General features: G+C 37.5%; 3 protein-coding genes across 3 annotated transcripts; 1 reads left to right on the top strand and 2 right to left on the bottom strand.

The window, feature by feature from the left end:
• The first annotated feature begins 3032 nt into the window (after positions 1–3032).
• LOC133801629 (transcription factor TCP10-like) lies at positions 3033–4547 on the top strand. Its single transcript, XM_062239875.1, has 2 exons — positions 3033–4224; positions 4324–4547. The coding sequence occupies exons 1-2, from the start codon at positions 3309–3311 to the stop codon at positions 4353–4355; spliced, it is 948 nt and encodes a 315-aa protein (XP_062095859.1). The 5' UTR covers positions 3033–3308; the 3' UTR covers positions 4356–4547.
• A 1016-nt stretch (positions 4548–5563) lies between these two features.
• LOC133801630 (protein IQ-DOMAIN 9) lies at positions 5564–9197 on the bottom strand. Its single transcript, XM_062239876.1, has 6 exons — positions 8812–9197; positions 7899–8008; positions 7660–7806; positions 6963–7190; positions 6251–6364; positions 5564–6169 (listed from the first exon to the last, which is right to left on the bottom strand). The coding sequence occupies exons 2-6, from the start codon at positions 7968–7970 to the stop codon at positions 5831–5833; spliced, it is 900 nt and encodes a 299-aa protein (XP_062095860.1). The 5' UTR covers positions 7971–8008; positions 8812–9197; the 3' UTR covers positions 5564–5830.
• Positions 9198–20498: 11301 nt separating this feature from the next.
• LOC133800430 (uncharacterized) lies at positions 20499–25714 on the bottom strand. Its single transcript, XM_062238388.1, has 3 exons — positions 25519–25714; positions 25282–25443; positions 20499–20519 (listed from the first exon to the last, which is right to left on the bottom strand). The coding sequence occupies exons 1-3, from the start codon at positions 25693–25695 to the stop codon at positions 20499–20501; spliced, it is 360 nt and encodes a 119-aa protein (XP_062094372.1). The 5' UTR covers positions 25696–25714.
• Between the last annotated feature and the right edge of the window lie 553 nt (positions 25715–26267).

Raw genomic sequence — 26267 nt, 5'->3', positions numbered from 1 at the left:
ATTATTAAAACTAGGCTAGAGTGCAAATTTTTTTTTAAAAATAGGTCATTTTGCCAAAAAACTACTTATTTTTATAGTTGAATCTCCATATCTCATATTTTTCTCTATTGGTTTCATGGTCAAAGAAGTGATAAGAATATGCTAGCTTGTGCCCCAATCACACTTTCTCCTTTGACCTAAAATTTTCATTCTGGACCAAAACCAAATGTTATAGCTAGATGAGTTTTCAAATGCCATTCAAACTCAAGTGACTGGCGGGGTGATTAGCATAGGGGTTAGATTTGGCGAGAATAAGAACGCAATATCTAACCCATGTTTAGTAAGTTTAATTTCAATAGTTTTGGGGTTTGTGTTTCTAAGTTGTTCAACTTCTTAGCTTGATTTGATAGTAATTTTAACCACTTTAAACACTTTAATTTCATATTCTCTTAATCTAAACTTATTTAACCCTAATTTTACTACACTCAACCCTCATACCAAACACCCATGGCTGCACGAGTGTGTGATCTGTGATTCAAATGCTGATGTTGGTCTAAAAATAACTTCCATTAACTGCTCTATTATATATCATCTTTTACAGTAGCTACTATTGGTGCTCTACTTTTATAACATACTATTCACTTCTCTAAACATTTTTTAATAATTTTCCACTCTTCCTCTTTCTCTTTTTTATTTAGAAAACATCTTTCTTTTATGAAAAATGTAATAATTTAATGATGTAAAGAAAAGTATAGAAAAACTAATATATGGTGTAATGTAAAATTTTAATATAAAATAAAATAATTAAGATTTTAATAATGTATTTTAAAAGAAATAGTAGAGTACTTAAAATCAATGTCTCACTATCACTGTAAAAATACAAACTTTAGTACCTTAGAAATGGTTTAACAAAAGTGACAAGGGAAGAATCCAAACCAATGTTCTCCTTTTCTTCTCTTGTTATATTTTAGGCAAATATTATAAAAAATAAAATAAAAATAAAAACGGAACATAAAAGTGACAAGGGAAGAATCCAAACCAATGTTCTCCTTTTCTTCTCTTGTTATATTTTAGGCAAATATTATAAAAAATCAAAATCAAAATCAAAATAATTTTTTTCCTAATATTTTGTTTTGGTGGAAAAATAAACAACAAATTATTTTTTAATCATGTTTTCTTGCACCATAGACTAAATCTAGAACGAGTGATATCATATCTTTTTAAAAAGACATTTTATACAAATTTTGATAAGATTCTCCTAACAATAAAAGAGCTGTGATCCAATCATTACCAGAAAAAAAAAAAAAAAAAAAGCAGTTCTGCTAGATTCTTTTAGATCTCTAAACAAATTCTTACCATTAAAAATGAAATTAATTAAAAAAAATGGCAACCCTTTTGAAATTTGAATAAAAAGAAGTGAATATACAGAGTTTAAGGTCAAAAAAAAGCAGTGAATAAATATACAGAGTTGTAGCCCTGTTGGTGAAAATGATAGTGGTAGCTGCATTAGAGCAATAATATAAGGCTTGAGTGGGAGCCCACCACATGCTATGATGCACCATCTTCCAAGTTGGGAACTGCTGAAGCATGTACTGCCTTCTCCTTTTTCAATCCTTCTATCTCATGCCTCACCTCAAAGTAATCACTAACTATCAGTAGAGTTTCGAGAATAATGATACGTGCACCCAAAATATATACCCAAATATTATATACAGTAATGTAGTAGTTTAGTCTAGCCAATCACATTTATTAAAATTGAGACTCACTGTTTTAAAAAGCAGTGACACGTCACTGTGTGTAATGTTTGAGTGTATATTTTGGGTGCACATATCATTACTCCTATCGGTATACACTCGGCACAATGCTCTTGAAATGAAAATGTTCTAATGTATGGAAATTTTGATTTTCTATACACCAAGGGATTTTTATTACAAGAATATGCATTTGAAAATAATACTAATTGTACATTATATCAATGGTTTATGCTTTTTTAGACCTTGTGTTTTGTCTCATTACCTGTTTGGACCCTAAGTTTTGACAAATTACTTTTTGGACCATATATTTTCTAAAATAGTTTAAATAGACCCCTAAACCTGATTTTGATCAAAGTTTTTTGAACTAAAATCACAAATAATTTATCAAACTAACAACTCAGAACAAAAATAGAGTCATTCTGCCTAAGAACTTTGTTGTTATATTCAATTTTGATTCAATTTTGTGTTCATCAAAATCAGATTTATGAGCTTATTTGAACAATTTTACAAAACACAGGAACCAAAAAATAATTTGTCAAAACACAAGGTCCAAACAGGTAATGAAACAAAACACATGGTCTAAAAATGTATAAACCCTTATATCAAATATAACATTTAATTAATTTTTTATTCCAAATCTAATAGTGACACACATATTCGAAATGAATGTTGTTATTTGACACCTTAAGGTACCCAACACCACATGAAGTGACACCATATAATTGGATAGGAACACTCCATAATATTATTAAACTGAAATGAGTGGGGCTCGATATTAGATTACACTAATAGTAATATGCCACCTTCTTATGGTGATGGGCACCAACAATTCTCATTCGAAATTGTATAATGCTATCCCTCATTGCTACCTCAATCATTCATAGCAAGCATAGTCTAAATAAGCAAAACCAATAGTCTTTTTTTCAAAATAAATAATTGCCTAAGGCAAAAAAAAAAAAAAAAGTAATGATATGTGCACCCAAAATATACACTCAAACTTACGCACGGTGATGTGTCAGTTTAGCCTAGCCAATCATATTTATTAAAATTGAGACCCACTATTTTACATGTCACTGTGTATAATATTTGAGTACATATTTTGGGTACATTGGATCCCTCTGATCAAAAGTCAGGAGGCTTTAGAAGAGGCTGACAACATAATGAGCATGCGACAGGACCCTCTTTCCGAGAAAATCAAAGTAACTCACCAACATAATTGAAAGCAGTCCCTTTCGTAAGAGGAATCTTTTGACATCAAACATCGATAACACGCCATTTCTTTTTTTGATACTTCGAAATATATCAACTTGGTTACTCCCAAACTACACAGCAAATAGTACCACAACAGGTGTAAATCCAAGCAAGTGCCACTAGCTGTTTGGAAACATGGAAAATAACTGCACTGACTGTACTCTTACAGGAAAAATGAAGCGTAACTCTCATCAAAGGTGATTATAAATCGTCTGTGATTTTGTCCTCTTACTGAGTTTTCATGTTCATGTTAAGGAGAAAGTTAAATGGAGATCCTTACCAGTTCATGATATACCATAGGAAGACCAAAAGCTAGATCCCCTCATGAGCTATCTACTAGAGAGTGTTCCTAACCAAATGCTACACCAAAGGGAATTGAAGTATGTGAAAAGAGTTGGGAAAACTATAGATCAACAGGTGGAACATGTTATTGTACCACTCTGTGATAAAACATATGGTTATAATGATACAGTTCGAGCAGAATCTGGTATGGAAAGTTGTTGTCACTCACTGGGATTGGCATTGAAGAAAGGAGGAAAGAAGAAAGTTGGAGAGACGAAGAGGCGGCGAGAGAGCACAGGAGTTTGTGTGCAAGCTCATGGCGGCCATGTTGCTCGGCTCATAGGGCGAAAGGAGCGCCACAACAAGGTGTCTACCTCTAGAGGTCCAAGAGATCGGCGAGTTAGACTGTCAGCTTACACTGCTATACAGTTTTATGATGTCCAAGATCGGCTTGGTTATGATCGACCAAGTAAAGCTGTTGATTGGCTTATTGAAAAGGCGAAAGCTGCCATTGCATCCCTTGAGGACCTGCCTGGCCAAAACTATGAATTGGCTGATCCTGATAACTCTGTAACACAGACAGAGCAAGGAGTGAGTCAAAAGAAAATAAGTCAGCTTCAGCACTGCCAAGGTTGTAATTTGGAAGCTCAGCAGCCTCTGAATGAGATCACCATGAGCAATGAAGTCATTTTCTCAATGGCTGCTGGTGCAACATCATGTTCAAGCCAATTACAGGCCCCAGATTTTGATCTCCACCAGTTGAGTCCCATTGATTTTGGTGAAGAACTCAATCCTCCTACAAATTTATCAGACTTGAGTACCATTGTCATGGATTTGAATTCTTGTTCATTCAATGGAGAAGAAGAGTTTATCTTCAGCTCATTGCCTGCAATACTGCAGCAGCAACCACTTCTCTGCGAAAACCAGTTTTCTGCTCAGCGGGGACCCCTTCAGTCCAGTAATTTGTTCTCAGTTCATGTTTCAGCTAATCCTCCAATTTCTGTAAATGGTCACTCCCATACTCAATCACCAAATTCCCACTTGTTTTCCACTGCAGGACTTTCCTCTGGTGGTTTTGTTGGGATTTAACTTCAAGTGCCATTATGAAGAGCAGAAGCACAATGCTGTCTGAGAACATGTAATCCATCCAAGTGTTGTTTTTTTCTTTCTAATTTTGGTGATGAAAATCACCTTGCAATTAATTTCTTCTAAGTGGATAGAAAATCAGCCTTGTTTTTATCAACTCTTCTATTGTATTTGATTGTTTCTGTTTGGCTTTTATCCCTTATAATTGAACTGCTTTCCCACTTGATTGAAGAAAAAAAAGTCTACTCTTATAGGATTAAAATAGTAATTCAGTTGGAGAGCACTTAAAACCTTCTGTTCTTTAGTAGTACTAAAACTAGGGGTCAGCATCTAAACCGGCAAACTGCGGTGTCAAAAGTGGAATGATTCGGTTTGTATCTTAGCTAAACCGAGCGGTGCGGTGCACGGTTTGGCGGTGTGAAATTTTGGTTTGCACCACACCGCACCGTATACTTACAAATATGTTAAAAAAAAATTAAACTTTACATGTATACCATTTTTTAGTAACCCAATATGAAACTAGGAGCCCACTTAAGTTAAGGTATAACTTTATTCTCTAACACATCATACACAACAACTCCTTCCTCTCTCATCTCATTTGCGCCTCCTCCCTATCACCATCTCTATCTCACACATTTTTTAACACACTTACACCATAGAAAACCACCCAAACCACACTGCAAAAAATGATTTGATTTAGTCGGTTTGGTGCAACGAAATCACACCGTAAGGTGTGTTCTAGCTACTACACCGCACTTGTGGCGTAGTGTATTAAAAAGTGTTCAAACCGCCCAAACCACACCGTGCACACCCCTAACTAAAACATCCAAAGGTAATGATGGGATAGCTGATGTTCAACAATTTTTTGTCAATTTCAGACCACCTATGCTATCATCAAACCAGAAAAAGAAGGCCCTTAAAGAAAAATGTTATGCTGTTGTCAGAGCAGTGGCAACATAGATACTAACTTAAGTAATTGAGGGGCATTGTAATTTAGGGAAGAAATATAACTACACCTATGTGTGAAAGTATATACTCAAACTAGTAATGATGAGCATATGTTAATGTTACCTTTTTTGAGCATTTTTATATTGAATTTCTCTTTGGTACAAGGAAAGTTACAATGTGATTCTCAATTTTACAGTGTGAAACATGAGATAGTTCAAAGAAAGGAATAGAGAAATTACAGTGTGAAACAAAGTACAATCAAGTTGTCACCCTCAACAAATAAATTTTCTATTTACATTACAAATAATATATTGGTTTTGTAGGTATACAAAGTGAAAATAGAAAAATGACCAGGTCAATCCCAAATCCAGGTCTTTTCTTTATGTTGTTCTTATCAAGCCAAAGCATATGACTGCCACACCACTCCATGTACAAAAAATAGAAATACATTAATGGAAACAAAAAAAAATGGATATTTTCTCACTTTCTGCAATATCAGGGATAAAACATAAAAACCATCTTTTGGTTTGCTAGGATACCAACTCTTCTTTCTTTATATTTGTCTCTTCCACTTTATTGCTTTCTTCATTTCCAACAAGTTTCTCAGAAGATGGGAAAGACAACCTGCGAGCTTTTGTGCTTACCTTCACATTTGGAGAAGGGGTTTTAACTGATATTGGAGTTTTTGGTGTTTTGATAATCTTGTTGGCCTGCTTGCTCTGAATTTTCTTTGGGCTAATGAACTGAGGTGCAACCCGGCTTTCCCATGGGCGAGCAGCAATCCATCGTTCCTTCCAACTCCAACCCCAGTTAGCTTTGCCAAGTTCATCACTGCCCAACCCTTGGCTTTGACTGCAGTTGGCTCTCCACTGCAAACAGAGCTTGTTTACTGAGTTTCTTGTGGATACAAAGACCAAGTAATGTAATGAAAAATACTGAGATAAACATACTTGATGGGAAAAGGCGTATGCCATAGCTCGCTCTCGTTTAACTGCTGCTTCTTCCCTGTGATATATCCTTCCAAGAATTTCATCCATTGTTTCAGAGCCACCACACCATTCCACCTGACATCCACAAACTAATATTTAAGAGAGGAAAATATAGTGTCCCTTGATTGGTTCAAGACACTCATCATGCCATGTAAAACTGTCAGGAAAAGCTAAGAAGGCAATCCCACCCAGCTAGACGATATGCGGTGGGATATAGTAGTTGCTATTTGGCTAGAAAGGAACAAGAGAATCTTTGAAAGAACAAAAGTAGTCATGCAGGTTTTGTGGGACAAAATTAGGCGTTACGTGGCTATTCGGTTGTTTAGCACCAAAGAATTCGATATCTAGATTGGGATTGTCTCATGTGAATGTGATTTTGGTTTGTTACTTTTGCTTTGTCTAGTGTGGTTTTTTCTCCCACTGATTGCTTATAATCTTTCATTTATACAAACATTGGTTTCGATTAAACAAAAGAGATATGATAACAAGCCTAATCATAGATGACAAAGTTGAAATAGATTTCTAAACACAATATCTTTAATCTACTGCAACTACAAATAAAGATGATATAATATAAGAGAGCATAAGAAGTTAATGAAACAAGTTGAAGTGACTGACTACTAGAAATATTTGATGTATCAAAGCTCCCACAAAGGGAAACAGGTGATCTCACCTCTATGTCATGAAGCTTTGCCTCAAGTTTTTGTTGATTCATTAGTTTCTTCTGTTTTACCCGCCCTTCTGTTACCATACAGAGTCGACGAGTTCTAATCTGGGTTTGTATATTGCACCATGAATGTATAAGACTCAAAGTGGTAGTGGATTGCTTTTTAATAGGATAACCTTGGGCAAGTGTCTGTAGTCTTATTGTCCCTTTTAAGCGGCATAAAGCTTTTCGAGCCTGTAACATACAAAACAATAAATTGTACTACATGAAGGCAGAAACATGAATACATGAAAGGCCCCTGCTGAATGCAAAACGATTTTCATGCTAGAACAAGCACTTCAGAATAAAGAATCTATGTTTACGAACTCTATCAAGTAACGAACAGAAATGTATACTTTCCTCACCATTAGAAATGGAAGTAAAAAGTCATCAAATATCATACAGCTTGAAGAGAAACCAACTCAGCTAACTTCTCATAAACAATGTAAGAATCAAATCCCTAAGAGTGACAGAATCTGTAATTTTCAACTACTCAGAATAATATTCATTTAAAAAGCATCCTATTCCATAAGAAATGTTAGCAGCCTCCCTCACAGGACATGTATCTTTAAATATACATATTGAAAATTAATAATAATCAGCAATTGGTAAAGTTAATCTTGCAATGTAGACATATTTGAACACAACATGCACCTAAACCTACCTTGTATGCACGAAATGCAGTTTGAATCCGAGTTGCAGCTACGTCCTCGATTGGCATGTTATGGGATCCATTCATGAAACGACCGAGCACCTTATATGATTTACTCTTCACTTTTATGCCATTTGGTTTGGCACAAGCTACGGACTCCTGTATTAAAACATCAGAAATCTCATTCATGTACCACTTTTATTTTTTTAAGAGAGAAAATAACCAAGGAAAAAGTAGAAAAGCTCTATTACCTTCACTGGTTTAGAGCCATTTTTAGACTTCTTTAATCTAAAAATTGTTTTAAACAAGTTTCCAGAACCCATTTCTGATTGTAAATGCCTTTATCCAACTTAGCATAATCCTGAAGTAATGCAGTGGAAATAAAATCAAGATAAGCCAAATACTTAACTTTAATCATGCTATACTTTGGTAAGTTCAAATATATTTTCTTTCTTACTGCAAAATCCAATCCAACTGATAACAAAACCAACTTACTCGTTAAAAAGGAAGTTAATTTGCCAAACTAACAACACAAAAGTGTAAAATTTGCAAAATAATCTCACTCATTTTACACTAAGCGAGTCGATTGTGTAAATTTATGGCCGCTTCTGCGAACCCGAGGTCGTTTTAGGGTCGCTTAGTGTAATTTTCGGGTGCCAAGAACAAGCCTTGAACCCTTGAGGTTATAACAATGCAAATTATTGTTTTTGAAAAGTTAGTTTCTTAAAAGCTACTTTTACAAATGACACCATTAAACCCTTGTCACAATGCCTATTCACTACCAAATTAAAAAATATTTCACAGTATACAATCACAGAACATCCACTGGTGAAGAAAGCACAAACTTTTACAACAATCCAGGACCTAAATCTATATATCAGAAATCATTCACTCAAGCAAAATTTTAATCCATTTCTTCTTCCATAATCAAAAGACTTTTCCTATTCAATGACAAGAAAAACACAATACATGAAAAGTATACGAGTCAGACAGTCCTTTGCATTTTCTTTTCCAGCCAATTTATCAAAAAAATAATTAGAAATCAACAACAAGATCCCACTTTGATTCTCCTTCCCAAATAAGAAAACATTGGACAAGTAATAAATCAAACAAAGATACACATAAACAGGAAAAACAGAATCTGGGCAAGAATGAAATACATACCAGAGAATGGCATAACAAAGATGAGGCTATCTCCCAAGAGGGTCAAAGCAGAGACAAACTTTTTCACAAAATAGAAGTTGAGAGACTTTGGGATGAAAAGGGTTGGTCCCAATTGCAATTGATGTAGTAAATCGGAGTAAAGAAGAAGCAAAGGCTCATAAGGTAAGAGAGAGAGAAAGAGAAAAAGAGAGAGAGAGAATAAAAGGTGGGTGTGAAATGTGGATTGCCTATGGCCCATTACCAGCCATTTCTTCCCTCCTACAAAACAAAAAATGAAAATAAAAATGTTCAAACAAAATATATCAAATATTCATTGATTCAATTCAACAGCAAGGAGGAACAGTGTATAATAATAAATAAATATAATTAAAAACAAAAAAAAAGTCACACATTTGATTATTTGTATTATATATGTTTTTGTTTCTCTCTCTCTCTCTGCTCAATCAAAGTCTCACCCAACGATACAACTCATAGGAAGGAAGGTTGTAATAGGATATCTTGTACGTGGGGTTTGTGGAAGTGCAGTACTTAGTTGTTTAGTTTGGTAGGGTTTTGAGATTTCAACGATGGTTGCTATAGCGACACCAGAACAAACCATGTCACTGTCTGATTGGAATGTGCTGCCTTTTTCAATTCTTTAAAGGGAATTTACTCGTCTAATATACTATGGTTTTGTAAAATATCATTTTGATATTTTTTATTTTCTATAATGCTTATATGGTACCCTGTATTTTAAAATTATACATATTTGATACCCTAGACTCAGATTTGATAAATAAAATTTTGTCAATATGATCAAACTGTCATCAGTTATATGTAATTAAGTAATTAAATTTAAATTTGGAACTTACATAATTGATAGTAGTTTGATTAAATTGGTAAAATTTTATTAATTAAATTTGAGTTTAGGTCACCAAATATGTACGATTTTAAAATAAAGGGTACCATATGAGCATTATTGAAAACAAAAGGTACAAAAATGATCATTTGCAAAAACACATGGTACCAAATAGTTACCTACCCTTCTTTAAAACATATATAAATATACATATAGATATTTGGTGCAATCACTTTTTTTTTATTCCAAGTGGCTCTTTTGGGTACTTAAATATTTTTTTTTATTATGGTGTACATTGTAATTATTTAAAAAAATTTGTAAATTTTTAAGAAATTTGGAATAGTTTACAGTGTCGAAAATAAAGTTTGAACATATTATTACACGCATGTCTATTTTTTTGTATGCGAGTGTAAAATTAAACTGTTTGAACCTTATGAGTCTATTTAAATTCTAATTCAACTTTTTGTACATTATAGTCATTTAAGAGATGCTGCAAATTTTTAAGAAATTTGAAATAATTCACCGTATTGAAAACAATAAAACAAATGAGATAGTTATTTGGGTAAATAACACAAGAGGTACTCAATTTATATCAATTTGGTCCCCATTTTAAATTGAGAAATTATAGTAAATGACCTAAAATAAAGGCATCAAGAAGCTAATGTCCTTTTTTTTAAAATTATAGAGAAATTACCATTTTACATTGTTGATTACCTAAATTGTCATTTTTTATAATTTATTTATTTATTTAGGACTGTATGACTTTAATGTAGTGGTATATGTATATTAGTTTTGTTTAATTAGTTTTTATTTTAAAGTTATACTGATTTTTTAAGGTTTTTATAGGTTGTCGGTATATTATATTTCAATTAGTGTATATGTTTTTTGTCGTATGGTATATAATATTTTTTTTGTGATATTTAGTTTCTATTTTATTATACATAGTGGTAGTATATAATTTTGTATCATAGTATATACATTTTAATGGTAGTATATGACTTTGTTAGCATAGTATATACATTTTTTAGTAATAATTTTATATGTTTTGATGTTATATTATTTTTCAACTCAGTATATATACTTTGTGGTATGGTATATCATTCAACAACCCATAAAAAAAAAATCAAAATAACTTTATAATAAAAACTAATATACATATATCATAATATTAAAATATTTAGAATAAAATAGTAATTTGTTAAAAGACATATTTGGTAATATGTAATATTAATGAGATGATTGGGCTATTTTACTACAAAATTAAAAACATAGACATTTACTTACTTTCATTTTGCACCATGCCCCTTTTAAATTTTTGAGTATGTAGGTCTCATTTTCTACTAAATGCTACAATTTAGTTCCTATACCCTTTTGTCATTTAAAAACTACTAAATTTAAGGGAAAAACTATAATTATGGAGTTTTTTATTATTTGTTTGAACTGCCAATATTCTTTGGGAGAAAGAAGTCAATCATCTTCGAGAACTATAAAATGGTTAATTAAGACTAGATTGTATATTTTTTAAGAGTAAACTTTAATTTTTTTTTACACTTGATTGAAGTTCTAATATCTTGTTTCATAACATTGCAACAAACTGTTTAAACCCTGTTTTGACATAGTAAATTATTTAGATTTTATTAAAATCTTTTGAAAAGTAATTTATAACTACAATGTACATCGCTATATAAAAAAATTGAGTTATAACTTCTTAAAATCTTTTGGGAAGTATTTCTAAATGTACTGTAAACAGAAAGGGACCCACCAATGGATCTCTTTTTAGGATAACATTTTGAGAATTTTCCCAACAATTAATTGAGTGAGGGACCCCTCTTGTGTTCCCATCCATCTTTTGTTTAATCTATGAACAAATCGATCTAGACAAAAAAAAAAAGTCTCTCAATAGTGAGTAATGAATTGTATGATTCAAACTATCAATATCAATAGATAAGGATGCATACCCATAATAAGAATAGTCTACAAAAATAAATAATATAATAGATAGAGTAAACGAAATTAAAGATTTTCTCTTAGATTTTGGGTTGGAATTTTAAACTTATAAGAAGAAAAAATGTAATATCATTAGATTATGTATGTGACATTATTAGTTTGTTTGAATTAGAAGATGTTGATCAGTTTAATTATTTGATAATTATAGAATGTGAAATAAATCAATTTATTGAATAAAGCAGAAAATAATATTATATTTATTTATGTTCAATACTTACATATCATGTCATATAGCAACATATTTATTTTCTTTAGTAACCTCTTTGTGATTATTGATATTTGATTCTTATAGTTGGGCTGATACTTAAGCAATATATGATAAGAATGCTTTCTTTATTAATACTTTTAACAAATTTATAGTATGATATTGCTTGTGAAACAAGTGACAATACCCCCTCATACTTGAAGAAGTGAGACTTTAGTATATAAAACATAGATGAGGAAATTACATTTTATATGAGATTTTTAATGAAGTGTGCAAAAATATGATTTTTAAAAATAAAAAAAGTTAATCTATGACATTTTTTTTTTTAAGAATTTTCACTTTTATGGGTTTATTTTCCTATATTTTTGTATAAAAGTTAGTTTATGCCATAATTTTACTCTTAATCAAGTATTATTGATTTGGAAATGTATGTTTGTAATTTGATTATTATTTTTTTAGCTTATTTGTTTTTTTATATTAAATTTTTCTTTGGTTATTTTGTAATTTTTTTTGTAATATGAATTGTGTTTAAAATTATTTTTTATTTATTATAAACATTTTTTTCCTTTTTTTAGATCGTACGTTTCTTTTTTCAAATCCTGGATCGGTAACAAGTTACTTGATTAATCTGTTCAGCAAATGCAACACAATTTTATGGGATTTTTTTAGGGTTTTAGTGTTTCTACTGACAACATATCTATTATATAAGTTGATTAAATGACTATGTAATAATTAGAGGTGTGACAAAATAATACTTTATCATAATGTAACATTTATTTGGAGAGTGCTAATATGGTTACAGATTTGTAACTCTTGTAAGTTCCGAAAGATTCGGCAAACTAAATATGTAAATGATAGTTACATATCTTTAAATTTGAATTTCATAATCTATATATTATACTTGATAGTTGTTAGAGGTGAGATTTTGACTGTCATTAAGCGTATGGAAGTTACAAAATCAAATGAGAATAATTTGGGCTGTTTTATGTGACAAAAATGCAAATTGGATTTTGGCTTAGCACTCTAGGCTGCAACCTACATTGTGCTAGGCTGCGGCCTAGGCCTTTGGTTAGAAAATTCCAATTTGGCATTCTAGAAGGTTTTGTACGTTTTCAACACCTATTGTAACTCCCAATTCATCATTTTAATTCCTTAAATACCCAATTAATAATTGGTAACAACCAATAGGCTGGTTGTGGAGTTTGAAATGTAAAGGGTGAACCAAAACTTTAAAAATAGAGACCATTTTGCTCACTTGTGAATATGAGTTTTTCATCCATTTTAGTACTTGGCTGGAAAACAAAAAATACTTGATAATTTCATAGAGCTATTTCTTATACTTGAGAGTCCCTTAGTGCTAAGAGAATGGAGGGAAATAAGCTTTTGGACAAAGGTTTCGAACTTTGCTCAAGTCTAGTGATCTATACTCTACACTTAAGGTAGTGTAAGTGGGAGAATTTTTCATTCTTTTTCCTGTTATTTTATTTGTAAATTTTGCTTTGAGTTTGTATTCATCTTCTCTTCTATATTGTCTATATTTATTTGTATTTTAAGCAAAGTGTTGTAATTGCCGGCGTTTCTTTACGTTGGTAAAAGTCAATTTTGTCGACGCTTTTCCGTAATGCGTCGGTAAAAGTCACTTTTCCCGGCGCTTTTCCGTAATGCGCCGGCAAAAGTGATAAGCGTACAAAATATACGCTTATTGATAACTGTTATACCCAGATTTCGAGCCGTAGCAAATATGACCTCGAAAGCTGAGTTCGCATTAAATGGTCTCGTGAGGGTTAAGGGTATGCTCTACGATTGTAAATCGGAGCCTGCAAAGTATGGTACAGATCTCGAATATGGTGACCTCGAAATGATCTCGATCTCGAAGGATAGCTCTGTGAGCCCCTCATCTTCAGAAGCAACTTCGGAGCAGGGATCTCGAGCTCGATATGCCATCTCGAAAGAAATGTAAGCTTGGGAAGTGTCAGCGGCTCGCACAATGACGTGAAGCCTTGGAGATACGCAATGACTACCTTGAATATCTACAAGTGTTGTAGATATGGGATATGATCCTCATTTATTAATGTAAATCCCCAAGAATCGTGGGATATTATTTGGTCAGTTATGCGTTTCCTGGTCTTCAGGGACGTTTCCTTTTATATCTGATTATAGGCATTTAAAGCCATTTATTTTATTCACAAAAGAGTAACTACCCAAAATATGTGGGATAGTATTCTGCATCCTTCTCTATAAATAGAGAAGGCATGCACCATTGTAAAGGATCGAATTTCTGATTCTTGAGAGAAAACTCTGGAGAATTCATGCTAAAGGATTGTTCAGAGATAATCTTGAGATTAATAACAGAGACTCGTGGACTAGGCAGATTTAACTGCTGAACCACGTAAAAACCGCGTGTCTGATTCGTTTGTTTGTTTTAGCCATTGTCTTTAATTGTTTGCGTGCTCTCTTCTTTTATCTGTTGGCGAAAAGCGGCGTCAACAGTTTGGTGCTTTCGTTGAGAGCCTCAAGCATCCATCCCTGAGAGATTCATGGCTACAAACAATCAGAACACTCCTGAAGAAAATTACCCAAGGCGTCCTGGAAAACAGCCAATGGAGAACCCGGACGCTGATGAAAGGAGTGGGTCCTCTGATTCCCGGGGACCACCTCCACAACCAAGGGATGAGGACATGTACTATAACTGAAACGTCCCTAAGGTAGGGTACGTCTGCCACATACTCGTAATTCTAGGGTTTACGAGTATGTAAGGCACTTGACCAAAAGAATTAAATAAAATGATACGAAGAAATACAGAAAAATTTAAAACTTTTATATAAACTTATTAGAAGAAATTATTACACGTATGAATACTTTAAATTTAAGGCAGCCATATGAAAACTCTAAACCATTATTGCATTGCTACTGAGTCCGTGCTCCACAAGTTGCTCAACAGCTAAAGCCACACCTGGAAAAATGTTGGAAAATAACATAATGAGCTAACGCTCAGTAAGCAAATCTCATGCATACACATACACATGAATGTCGTGAGTTTGTAGTGCACACATACTAATATGCTGACTTATATACTTATGCATTTCATTTATTGCTCATGCACTTTCAAACTTTACTTTTATGCTCTTTCTTTTAGTTTCACATTTTTATGGGCCCAATATCACTTGTGCACACTGTTTGATTCAGCCAATGCCTGCAGGGCTTGTTACACATATCATATAGAATCCCATGGGTTCTCCTCCGGCTAGCCATCATCTCAGCTAGGCTCATCATAACACTCATTTCATCGTTGCCATAGCTGCCATACTTATTACACATATGGAGGAGAAAGACGGAAACATGGCAAACATATCTGAATGGTCAACTCTGACCTAGCCCACACTAGTGGGCAGCCACTATAAGTCTTATAGACTTCCGTCTTCTTTACTGAACTTACTTGATTGCTTCATCAAAACAGTGGCACCCTTTTTAAACATCTTATTATCACTTTGCTTAAGCCTTGTGTCATTAAAATGTTTAACTTTACATAAGACTTTTCAAGACATTTCATAACTTTTCTCATATTCATATGCATGGTCTTATATCACATAATAATGTATCACATAACTGTACATGCCATGCATACATGCTGATGCTGAAATGCCAATGTTCGTGTTCATGACTGATGTTGATGGTATTCAATCAAGGCATTGTATCACATCTCATATAACTCAAAACATCTTTAGTCATAATACATGAAGCTTTGGGTTGGTGGCGTTGTTATACCTTAACGTAGAGCTATGGCTCAGGTCTAAGGTTTCCAGCCTAAAAACTTAAACGCTTCATATATCATAACATATAACAAATCATGAACATAGAGTAATCCACATATCCATCAACATAAAAACACATACTTGCACATAATTCATATCATTCTTAACCAAGTAAGACATCTTTCACATATCACAGAATTCATCAATTACATATCACACAACACCCTTATGGTGTTCATATAACAATTTTTCACATACTTATCATATGCATCATCATCATACCATACTTAACTCATCAGATGTACACAATCAATGTAGTCATGCATCTTACACTTAAGCACAAAAGGTGAGATTTACTTACCTTAGGTCCTTAGCTTATTTTAAAACGGCTCACCAAGAGTCAATCAATTAAATCCATACAAATCCTATTCAAGACACATAATTTATTAAATTCTATCAAATCCATAAATATACACTATTGATAGTGTATATTAACAATACCAGAAACTATATTAATGATAATGATAATTATTATCAACGTAATGCAAATCACTCTTCATATAAAACCATGCTTTAAACCTTGCTCATAAGATAATGTACCATTATGATAATAATAATAATAATCCCAACAAAAATAATAATTATCGTCTATAATTAAACTTATTTCGATATTAATAACAAAATACTTCAATAGCAATACGTATATGGATGTATATATTCAAATAGTCATTTTATAAAAGAAATCATATTTTTAACATAAAGTTGTAATAATCAATATAATGATAATAATATAAATATAAATATTTATATTATTATTAATTAGTCATAATATCAATTCTAGTGATATAATAAATATACTTTCTCCAAACTTCATTGGTCTTACAAATATCAATAACTGTAAGAAACTAATATTTGATATTATTTTAATATTCAAATATTAATATACAATAATAATAGTTAGATAATAGGTTTACTATAAATTATACTTTTCATATATATATATATATGAATCTGTATTCTTGATTTACTTAACAAAATAATAACAATAATAATTAAAATTACTTAATCATAATAATTTCCATATTAATATAAAATCAATTAAATATGTATTTTTATACTTTATTTAATATCTAATATTTTCTAGAAAATTAGACAGCACAACGGCTATAAAGTGGACAATTCCAAAATCAAAACCTGTATCAAAAATATATATAATCCCAGACAGCCAGTAAATTACAGAAAATATTCCATATATCAATAATATATAATTATATACTATAAATACACATAATAACAATTACTCTAATCAATCACAATTAAATCACAATATATAGGTTAAAGAAATTATACCAAAATGATCGGGTTCCACAATAAGTCAAACGATGATTTTCTGAGACTCAAAACGTACTCCGGAACCTCGAACACTAAGTTTCGACCGTCGATCTACGGTGGATCGCGGTGGCTCGTGGTGGGCCCACCATCCAACTATGGTAGATGTAGGAACAAGTTATTGGGTTTTGAAGCCCACAACACGAGGAGCACGATGGTGGTGACGGATCGGCAAACGGATGCCCGAGGTGGCCGAATCGCAACTTTGAAGTCGCGGGGTGGCCGAACTTAAATCGAGTGGTTGAGGCGTTTAATCGGCGAGTGAGCTCTAGATTCCCGCGTGGGTCGATAGTTCGGAGGCCTCTGAATCCAACGGTCCGGCGCGTGGCTAAAAATGGTGGCCGGAAAGTACTCCTGCGTCGTCGGCAACAGTAATACGTAGAGGAGAGAGAGAGAGAGAGAGAGAGGTTTTCTGAGGAGAGAGAGAGAGTTTCTGAGGAGAGAGAGAGAGAGAGAGGGGCTCGGGTAAAAAGAAAGGCTGAAGCCTTTTCTTTTCTTTTTTTTTTTTAATTTTTTTAATTTTTAATTTTTTTTTATTTTTAAAAATTACACTTGGACCCAAAATACTAAAATTCTTTTCAAATAAGTCCTTTAGCAAAACTTTCTTAATTTTATAAAAATCCCCAATTAAAATTATATGACATTTGGGTCCAATACTTGACTACTCAAGTTTCTCTTTCTTTAATCTCATTAACAACATAAAATCATATTTTAAACACTATTTTTCCATTACTATTTCTTAAATTTGTAAAGTTGTACATTTTATGTATTAAAACTCTGATTTATTATAAATAAATGTATTATGAAAATGTTGGATATTACAATAACCCTGAGCGTTATGTCCCTATTGTAGAATTGGAGAATCGGCAGCTGAAACAACTGCTGGCAGATGCCAACAAACGTAACGAGGAGTTGACTAGGATAGCCGCGGAGGCGCAGGTGGCTCAGCCCCCACCTCCACGCGAAGACCGAGCCCCTCCTCCAAGGGACGTGCACGTTCCTCCCCGGAAGCCCCGTGGACGTCCACGAAAAAATGCTAACACAAGGAGGCCAGCTCAGCCTCCAGCACCAACAGAGCCATCTGCTCCTTCTAGGCCTCAGAGGAGTACCCGAGCTCGGGTCCCGCCTAATCCACCCGTGGAAGTGCCTACAGGAACTGAGAACAACCAAGCTCCTGTCGAGGCTCGGACTCAGGTTCCTGGTAGCGCACCAAACGCAACCGGCCCATCTCGGGCAAATTCTGGACCTTCCAGGCCGAGGCAAGGACGGCAACCACCGTCACCTATACGGTTTCCTCCGTCTCCCGTAAGATATCCTTCACCTCCCCGCAGGAACGCTCAACCTGGTCGAGATCAGGATCAAGGGCGTACAGGGGAGAGACAAGGAAACGGGGAGACGTTCCAGGGGCGGAAAGGCGCGCCATCCGAGAGAAGTCAAACGTCCCGATCTCGTACTGCAGTGACGAGGCGACGTAGAAAGGATCCACCACGAAATGACCGATCGATGAGTTTCACTAGCGATGAGTCCGGAGAAACAAGGTCTGTCAGTAAACACGACCGGGGTCGTAAAAATACTGGGAATCATAAGAGCCATCCCGACCTGCGCAATCACCTGAATCAGAGCAGGGGAAAGGGAGATCAGACAAACCCGGATCTTAGGAATCATCTGAATGGGCGTAGAGATCCCTCACGGAGACGCGAGCCTGGGATCGCGATTAATGACTATCAATTCCAAACACCGCCTAAGGACCCAGTACAAGAAAGGATCGATCAGCTCGAAAAAGCCTTTAGGCTTTTGAAGAATGAGCGAGGAAACGGTTGATATGAGGACTCTGATGAGGAGCTCGAGCCGTTTGCTCCCAATATTTCTAGCACTCAGTTCCCCCAAGGGTTCCGGATTCCTCACGTCCCAGCGTTTGAGGGAAAAACCGACCCATGCAGCCATCTGAGTACATTCAACACTATTATGAGAGCTAGTAACGTAGGTTACGAGCTCAGATGTATGTTGTTTCCAACATCATTGGCCGGGCCTGCCAAGAGTTGGTTCGAGAAGTACAAGAGACATTCTATAACTTCGTGGGATCAATTGTCTAGAGACTTCAAGAAGCAGTTCCGGGCTATGGTGGGAGTCAGACCCGAAGCATCCACTTTGACTAACGTCCGACAACAACCAGGCGAAACACTAAAGAGCTACCTGACAAGATTTAATCTAGAGGTCGCCCGAGCTCGTGACGTGGATGACAGCAGGCACTTGATGGCCATCCGAGCTGGTGTTTTACCCGGGAGTGCACTTTGGGATGACATACAAGGGAAACCGGTGAGGTCGATAACCGAGTTTAACAGACGGGCGCAGAAATTTGTTAATGTAGAGGAAGCGAGGTCAACACTCAAAGCGACCTCGCAGACCGAAACTACAACGATAAACATTAACTCCGCCTCAACCTCGGTTGACCCTCTAGTTACACAGCCTGCCTCGGAGAATCCTTCCAAGAGAAAAAAAAAAGCGAGGGAAATAATCCCGAGGCTGATGGAGGAAAGAAGAAAAAAGGAGAAAGATATTTCTCCGTATATAAAGTGCATACCGAGCTCAACGAGTCCCGGGAAAACATATACCTGGCTAATGAAAACCAGGTCCCCTTCAGGCGACCGGATCCTATGAGGAATCAAAAGTCCAAGAGGGACTCCAGCAAGTATTGTCGATTTCATAGGGACACCGGCCACACAACTGATGAGTGCCGACAGCTGAAGGACGAGATCGAAGGATTGATCTCGAGAGGTTATTTCCGGCAGTATGTCAAAAACCAGAATACTGGACAGACTACTGCCAGCCAGAGAGTAGCCGCACTTCCGGCGACACAGAATAATAACTCCCGATCTCGGGATGAGGATAGGCCTCCACCGATAGATGGAGAGGACGTAATAACCATCTCGGGAGGTCCTCATCTCGCAGGAGGGGGCAGAAATGCTCAAAAACGATATGTGAATGAGCTGAGAACAGGGGACGGGTCTCCATATGAACCCGAACCAAGGGCACCAAAAAGCCAAAGGGTTGAGACTCAGCCTATAACCTTCACCGAGGAGGATGCCTCTCATGTCCAGTTCCCTCATCATGATCCACTCGTCATCACCCTACATCTTGCCAACAAAAGAGTGCGCCGAGTTCTCATAGACAATGGGAGCTCAGTTAACATTCTTTATAAAGCAACCCTAGAGAAAATGGGGCTCTCCCTTCGCGACCTGAGGGCTTGTGCAACCACTTTGTACGGCTTTTCTGGAGAAGGAACCGCCTGTATGGGGTCCATTGAACTCCCTGTGACCTTGGGAGACTATCCAGTCTCGGTGACCAAGATGATGGAGTTCGTGGTAGTAGAGTTACCATCTGCCTACAATGTATTGCTCGGGAGACCCGCCCTGGTCGGGCTGGGGGCAGTTTCATCTGTAAGGCATCTAGCCCTTAAGTTCCCAACTCCAAGCGGGGTCGGAACATTGAAACGAGATCAACTGGCAGGAAGGGAGTGCTACAGCATTTCCTTAAGGGGAAAGAAACAAACAAGCGCGCAAGCACTTGTTGTCATACAGTATAAAGACGGGACAGTTCTAAAAATTGACGAGGAGATCGATCCAAGGATTGAAGAGAAGATTGACCTCCAACCTTTGGAGGAGCTCGAAGAGGTTCAGCTCGATGAATCTAGTCCCTCGAAAAAGGTGAAGGTCGGGAAACACCTCCTAGACGAATCAAAATAGCAATTAATTTGCTTTCTGAAGAAAAACCAGGATGTCTTCGCGTGGTCCCACTCTGACATGGTGGGAATAAGCCCTAATATAGCGAGCCACGCATTGAATATAGACAAAAGCTTTCCTCCGAAGCAGCAAAAGCGAAGGCAGCTGGATGAAGACAGAAAGAAAGCACTAAAGGAGGAGATGGACAGGCTGAAAGCAAATAATTTTATAAGGGACGCTTTTTACCCTGATTGGGTGGCCAATCCAGTGTTGGTCCCGAAACCCAATGGGACATGGAGGACGTGCATTAACTACTCAGACCTCAACAAGGCCTGCCCGAAAGACTGTTTTCCCCTACCGAGAATTGATCAGCTCGTGGATGCCACGGCGGGGCATGGTCTGATGTCATTCATGGATGCCTATTCTGGATATAACCAGATTCCCATGCATGCCCCCGACCAAGAGCATACAAGCTTCATTACGGATAAAGGGCTCTACTGCTACAATGTCATGCCATTCGGACTCAAGAATGCCGGAGCAACGTACCAGCGGCTCGTAAACATGATGTTCTCAGAGCAAATAGGGAACAACATGGAAGTTTATGTTGACGACATGCTCGTAAAGTCTCAACTTAACAAGAACCATGTTGATGACCTCGAAGAGTGCTTTGGCGTGCTCAGAAAGTACAACATGAAGTTGAATCCTCAGAAGTGCACTTTTGGGGTGTCTTCAGGGAAATTTCTGGGTTTCATTGTCAACTCTCGTGGAATCGAGGCTAATCCCGATAAAATAAAGGCCCTGATTGATATGCCGTCACCTCGGAAGCATAAAGATGTTCAAAGCTTGACTGGCAGGATGGCAGCTTTGGGCAGGTTCATTTCGAAGTCAACGGACCGCGGTCTCCCGTTCTTCAACTTATTGAAAGGAAGTAAAAAGTTCGAATGGACAGACGAGTGCGAGCTAGCCTTTCAAGAGCTAAAAAGGCACTTAGCCGAACCACCTATCCTATCGAAACCTGAGACGGGAGAAGTACTGTTCTTATATCTCTCAACAACTGAACACGCGATAAGCGCGGTGCTCGTCCGAGAGGAAGAGAGAATACAGAAACCCGTCTACTACATCAATAAAAGATTACTGGGGGCAGAGTCAAGGTATCCACTGATGGAGAAACTCGCCCTCAGTCTGATCCACTCATCTCGAAAGCTCCGCCCTTACTTTCAGGCACATCCTATCCATGTACTGACAGATCAACCATTAAGGCAAGTCTTGTCCAAACCAGAGGCATCTGGTCGACTCCTTAAGTGGGCTGTTGAGCTCGGACAATTCGAGATCACCTACCATCCGAGAACAACCATTAAGGCACAAGCGTTGACAGATTTTATAGTAGAGTGCACCGGTGCAGCCGACGACGAAGTAACAACCACGGCCCACGAGTTGTGGAAACTTTACGTCGACGGGTCGTCAAATGAAAATGGAGCGGGGGCAGGAGTTATTCTGATCACCCCTGCAGGGAGCAAATTTCACTCTGCATTAAGATTCGGCTTTAAAGCATCTAATAATGAAGCTGAGTACGAGGCTTTACTGGCGGGACTACGAATAGCAAAGGAACTCAAGGCCAGAGCTATACATTGCTACAGCGACTCCCAGCTCGTAGTTAATCAAATCTTGGGAGAATATCAGGCTCGTGGCACAAAAATGGCAGCTTATCTGGAGAAGGCAAAGTACGCATTGGAGTTTTTTGAGTTTTATGCAATCGAACAAGTTCCCCGAGAACAAAACTCAAATGCAGATGCCTTAGCTCGGCTCGCCACTTCCACTGAAAATGAGGAGCTGAATGTTGTACCCATAGAACATCTGTCAGCACCCAGCATTACTGAGTCAGACAAGGAAGATGTGTGCATGATCGAGACAGAACCGACCTGGATGAGCCCGATCGTTGAATACCTCGAAAATGGAATTCTTCCCAAAGATCGAAGTCAGGCTCGGAAACTAATGTATCAACTTCCTCGTTACACCATCCTGGATGGAAGGCTATACAGAAGAGGGTATTCCATGCCATTGCTCAGATGCGTGACTCCCCCCGAGGCAAAGAAGATTATTAGAGAAGTTCATGAAGGGTTTTGCGGAGATCATACCGGGGGGCACAGCCTATCCAAGAAAATTATACGCCAAGGATATTTCTGGCCAACCATTAAGACGGATTCTTTCGAGTTCGTGAAAAAATGCGACAAGTGCCAGAGATTCGCCACGATACCCCGAGCTCCACCTTCCGAACTAACCATGTTGACGTCCCCATGGCCTTTTGCGGTATGGGGCATCGACCTCATAGGCTCACTCCCAACTGGCAAAGGAGGAGTAAAGTATGCTGTGGTCGCGGTTGATTACTTCACAAAATGGACGGAGGCTGAACCATTGGCGACCATAACTTCGAAGAAGATCCTGGATTTCGTGGTAAAGAACATCGTATGCCGATATGGAGTGCCAAGAAAGATTGTGTCTGACAACGGAACCCAGTTTGATTGCGACTTATTTTCCAACTTTTGTAACAAGAACGGTATAATAAAGAGCTTTTCGTCAGTGGCTCACCCTCAGGCGAACGGTCAGGTCGAAGCCGTTAATAAAACTCTCAAGAGTTCCTTGAAGAAAAAGTTGGAAGAAGCAAAGGGACGATGGCCTGAGGAATTACCCCAAGTCCTTTGGGGATATAGAACTACAGCTCGGACATCAACTGGGCATACCCCGTTTTCTCTAGCATACGGCTGCGAGGCAATGTTGCCCATTGAGGTCGAAATTCCGACAATTCAAACTCAGATTTACGACCAAAGTTCCAATCATACTCAGCTCGAAGAAACCCTAGACTTGATCGAAGAAAAAAGGGAGGAGGCTCAGCTGAGAAATGCTGCTTACCAGCAACGAACAACAAGATATTTCAATAAAAGGGTCCGAAGTCGAAAGTTCGGAGTAGGAGACCTGATTTTGAGACGAGTATTCTTAGCAACCCGAGATCCAGCAGCAGGAGTACTCGGGCCAAACTGGGAAGGACCATACCAGATAGAATCAGTCATCCGCCCTGGCGTATACAAACTTGCGAGATTAGATGGGAACCTCATACCACGAGCATGGAATGGCGAACACCTTAGACCATATTATCAATAGTGTAGGAAGTGTCGCCCGTAACCATGATTTTCTGTACTTAGTTTGTTTTTGAATTTCAAATAAAGGGTCTACTTTGTTTCACATGTAACTTATTTTTATTTTTGCAATCTCTCTTAATTTAATAACCTATGGTCACACTCATAGGATATTAAGGGGGCAACATTGGTATACATACCTCTAGCTTTAAAAAAAAAAAAATATATATATAATACAAAAAGTATTTGGATACAACCAAATACGCGAGCTAAGATAGTTCGGACTTAACCGAGTTATCAAAAACAAAAAAGTATTTGGATATAACCAAATACGCGAGTTTAGATAGTTCGGACTTAACCGAGCGAGCTTAGATAGTTCGGACTTAACCGAATTATAAAAAACATTAAGTATTTGGAAATAACCAAGTACGCGGGCTTAGATAGTTCGGACATTACCGAGCTACCAAAAACCAAAAATGTTTGGAATTAACCAGATGTGCAAGCATAACAGGTTTGGAACAAACCAGCCAAATTATCGATCAATGATGAATGGGAGCCTAAACCCGTCACAAAATATGTCGAGATCGAGGCTGGAACATCTTAAAATAGTTTCGAACTCATAACCTCGGAGCTAAGATACTAAGGATGAGGAAAAGTGACTAAAAAGATTAACCAAATCATTCATATTACATGCCATATAAGTACTTTTCAGTTCATGGTTACAGTAATGTCCGACCTTGATACATAACGAGGTTGGAAACGGATAAATCGAATAAACTATGCATGAATGCATCGAATTTCGAGCCTAAATCCAAACTATGTTTGTATGCATAAATAAACATAACCGGTCCATTAATTATAAAAATATGCAAAATATTTCGAACCAAGAAATGTAAGTATATAAAAGAATAATAAAGGGAATTGTATCAGCCCCGTGGGCACAAGTTGAAATAATTACAGAAATAATGGGACGCAGCCCCGAAAACTGATCTCCCCGAGGTCAGATTCAAAGAAGAGGAGTCTCCTTGGCCTTCTCAGCATCAGTGGCACCGGACCCCTCAGGACGAATAGCATGACTATCCTCCTGAGCTCCCTCCGAAACAGTACTCGGAGTAGCTTTATCCTTCTCGAGCTGGTCAGCCTCTTCCTTCTCGAGCCGGGCATTCCATCGTTCGAGGAAGGACGCCTCGAGGGGACCCAAAAAACTGGTGTCCAGTTCTTCGTTATAGGCCCACATCCGGTACATGGCTGAATCGACCGCCGTTTCCTTCTTTTCTTTGAACTCAGCAGTAAGGCGGGTTTTGATATCCTCCATGAGGTCGAGGGTGACGGCCTTGTCTTCCTCGAGCTTCTTATTGGTCTCCCGAAGCTGGATGTTGTCTTTCTTCTGCTCCTCAAGTTCGTTTTTCAGCTTTCCGAGCTCCTTGGCCATTTCCTCACGCTCCTTAACCACTGCCTCGAGCTTAGTATTCACTGCCTTCAGGTCGTCATTCGCTTTAAGGTGGAGGTCCCTCTCCTCTTGGGCGAGGGTCCTGCTCGAATGGACCTCGTTGTTCAGCTCGTAATTAAGCTGGGCAGTGAAAGCAAGAGCCTGAAAAAAGGAAGAAACCATCATTAGCCTCGAGACAGCATGAATGTAAGCAAAGGGAATATATAGGATACTTACCGCGGCAGTGTGCTCGATACTCTTCTCGTACAGGACAGTGCGGTCCCGAGTGCCAGTTAGACACTGCCACTGAGGAGCCTCAAAATTGCCGTAGCTCTGGCCAATCCGGGACATTACATCCGAGATCAGCGTAGACCCGTGAGGACCGGCAGCATTATCCACCACATACGAATCCATATGGGTGGAAATAGTTAGCTTCTGGGCTCAGGAAGCAGAAGGTCTTTTGACGAGCTGGGTAGAAGGCATTTGACCCGCCACAGGAGGTTGGGATTCAACCACGGCAGCGATATCAGTCTGCGAGGCCGGCGCCACCACAGGGACGACGGCCTGCGAGGGTGGTATCGTCGTGGGGACGTTAGTCTGGCCAGTCGACGCAGCAGCAGAGCTCGAAGCCGGCGGGGGAGGAGGAGGCGTTTTCCTGGATCTATTGGAGCTTTTCCCAGGCTGACTGGTTGTCAGTCCCCTTGCCCTGGGGCGCTTGCTCCTCTTGGCACCCGCATTGTCGATGAGGGCGTCGAGGTCGGAGTCCATGTTGCCTGCACAAGTCATCACAGTGAGTCAGTGAAAGAAATACAAGTTACTCCAACACTATATAGAGTGGTGAAAGAAAAAACCTAACTGGAACTTTCCCCCGAGATCGAGCTTGGGGACCATGAAATTCCCCCGTCTTCAGAAGAGGCGGGGGGAGGGCCTTCCCTATAAGTTGGTGATAACCTCGAAAGGTCCCTATAGTCATTGGTCCCATACTG

This window comes from Humulus lupulus, chromosome 9 (genome assembly GCF_963169125.1).
Source record: "Humulus lupulus chromosome 9, drHumLupu1.1, whole genome shotgun sequence".
Lineage (NCBI taxonomy): Eukaryota > Viridiplantae > Streptophyta > Magnoliopsida > Rosales > Cannabaceae > Humulus > Humulus lupulus.
This window is presented reverse-complemented; position numbering and strand designations above follow the sequence as displayed.

Excerpts from the sequence above, each read along its gene's own strand:
- LOC133800430 (XM_062238388.1), bottom strand. The coding sequence starts at position 25,695 with ATGGATTCGTATGTGGTGGATAATGCTGCCGGTCCTCACGGGTCTACG. Across the intron at positions 25,444-25,518 it reads GTATCGAGCACACTGCCGCG|GCTCTTGCTTTCACTGCCCA; the intron begins GTAAGTATCCTA and ends TCCTTTTTTCAG. Across the intron at positions 20,520-25,281 it reads TTAAGGAGCGTGAGGAAATG|CACTCCCTTCCTGCCAGTTG; the intron begins GCCAAGGAGCTC and ends GAAATGCTGTAG.
- LOC133801629 (XM_062239875.1), top strand. The coding sequence starts at position 3,309 with ATGAGCTATCTACTAGAGAGTGTTCCTAACCAAATGCTACACCAAAGG. Across the intron at positions 4,225-4,323 it reads GCGGGGACCCCTTCAGTCCA|GACTTTCCTCTGGTGGTTTT; the intron begins GTAATTTGTTCT and ends TTTCCACTGCAG.
- LOC133801630 (XM_062239876.1), bottom strand. The coding sequence starts at position 7,970 with ATGGGTTCTGGAAACTTGTTTAAAACAATTTTTAGATTAAAGAAGTCT. Across the intron at positions 7,807-7,898 it reads ATGGCTCTAAACCAGTGAAG|GAGTCCGTAGCTTGTGCCAA; the intron begins GTAATAGAGCTT and ends GTTTTAATACAG. Across the intron at positions 7,191-7,659 it reads CTGCATTTCGTGCATACAAG|GCTCGAAAAGCTTTATGCCG; the intron begins GTAGGTTTAGGT and ends TGTATGTTACAG.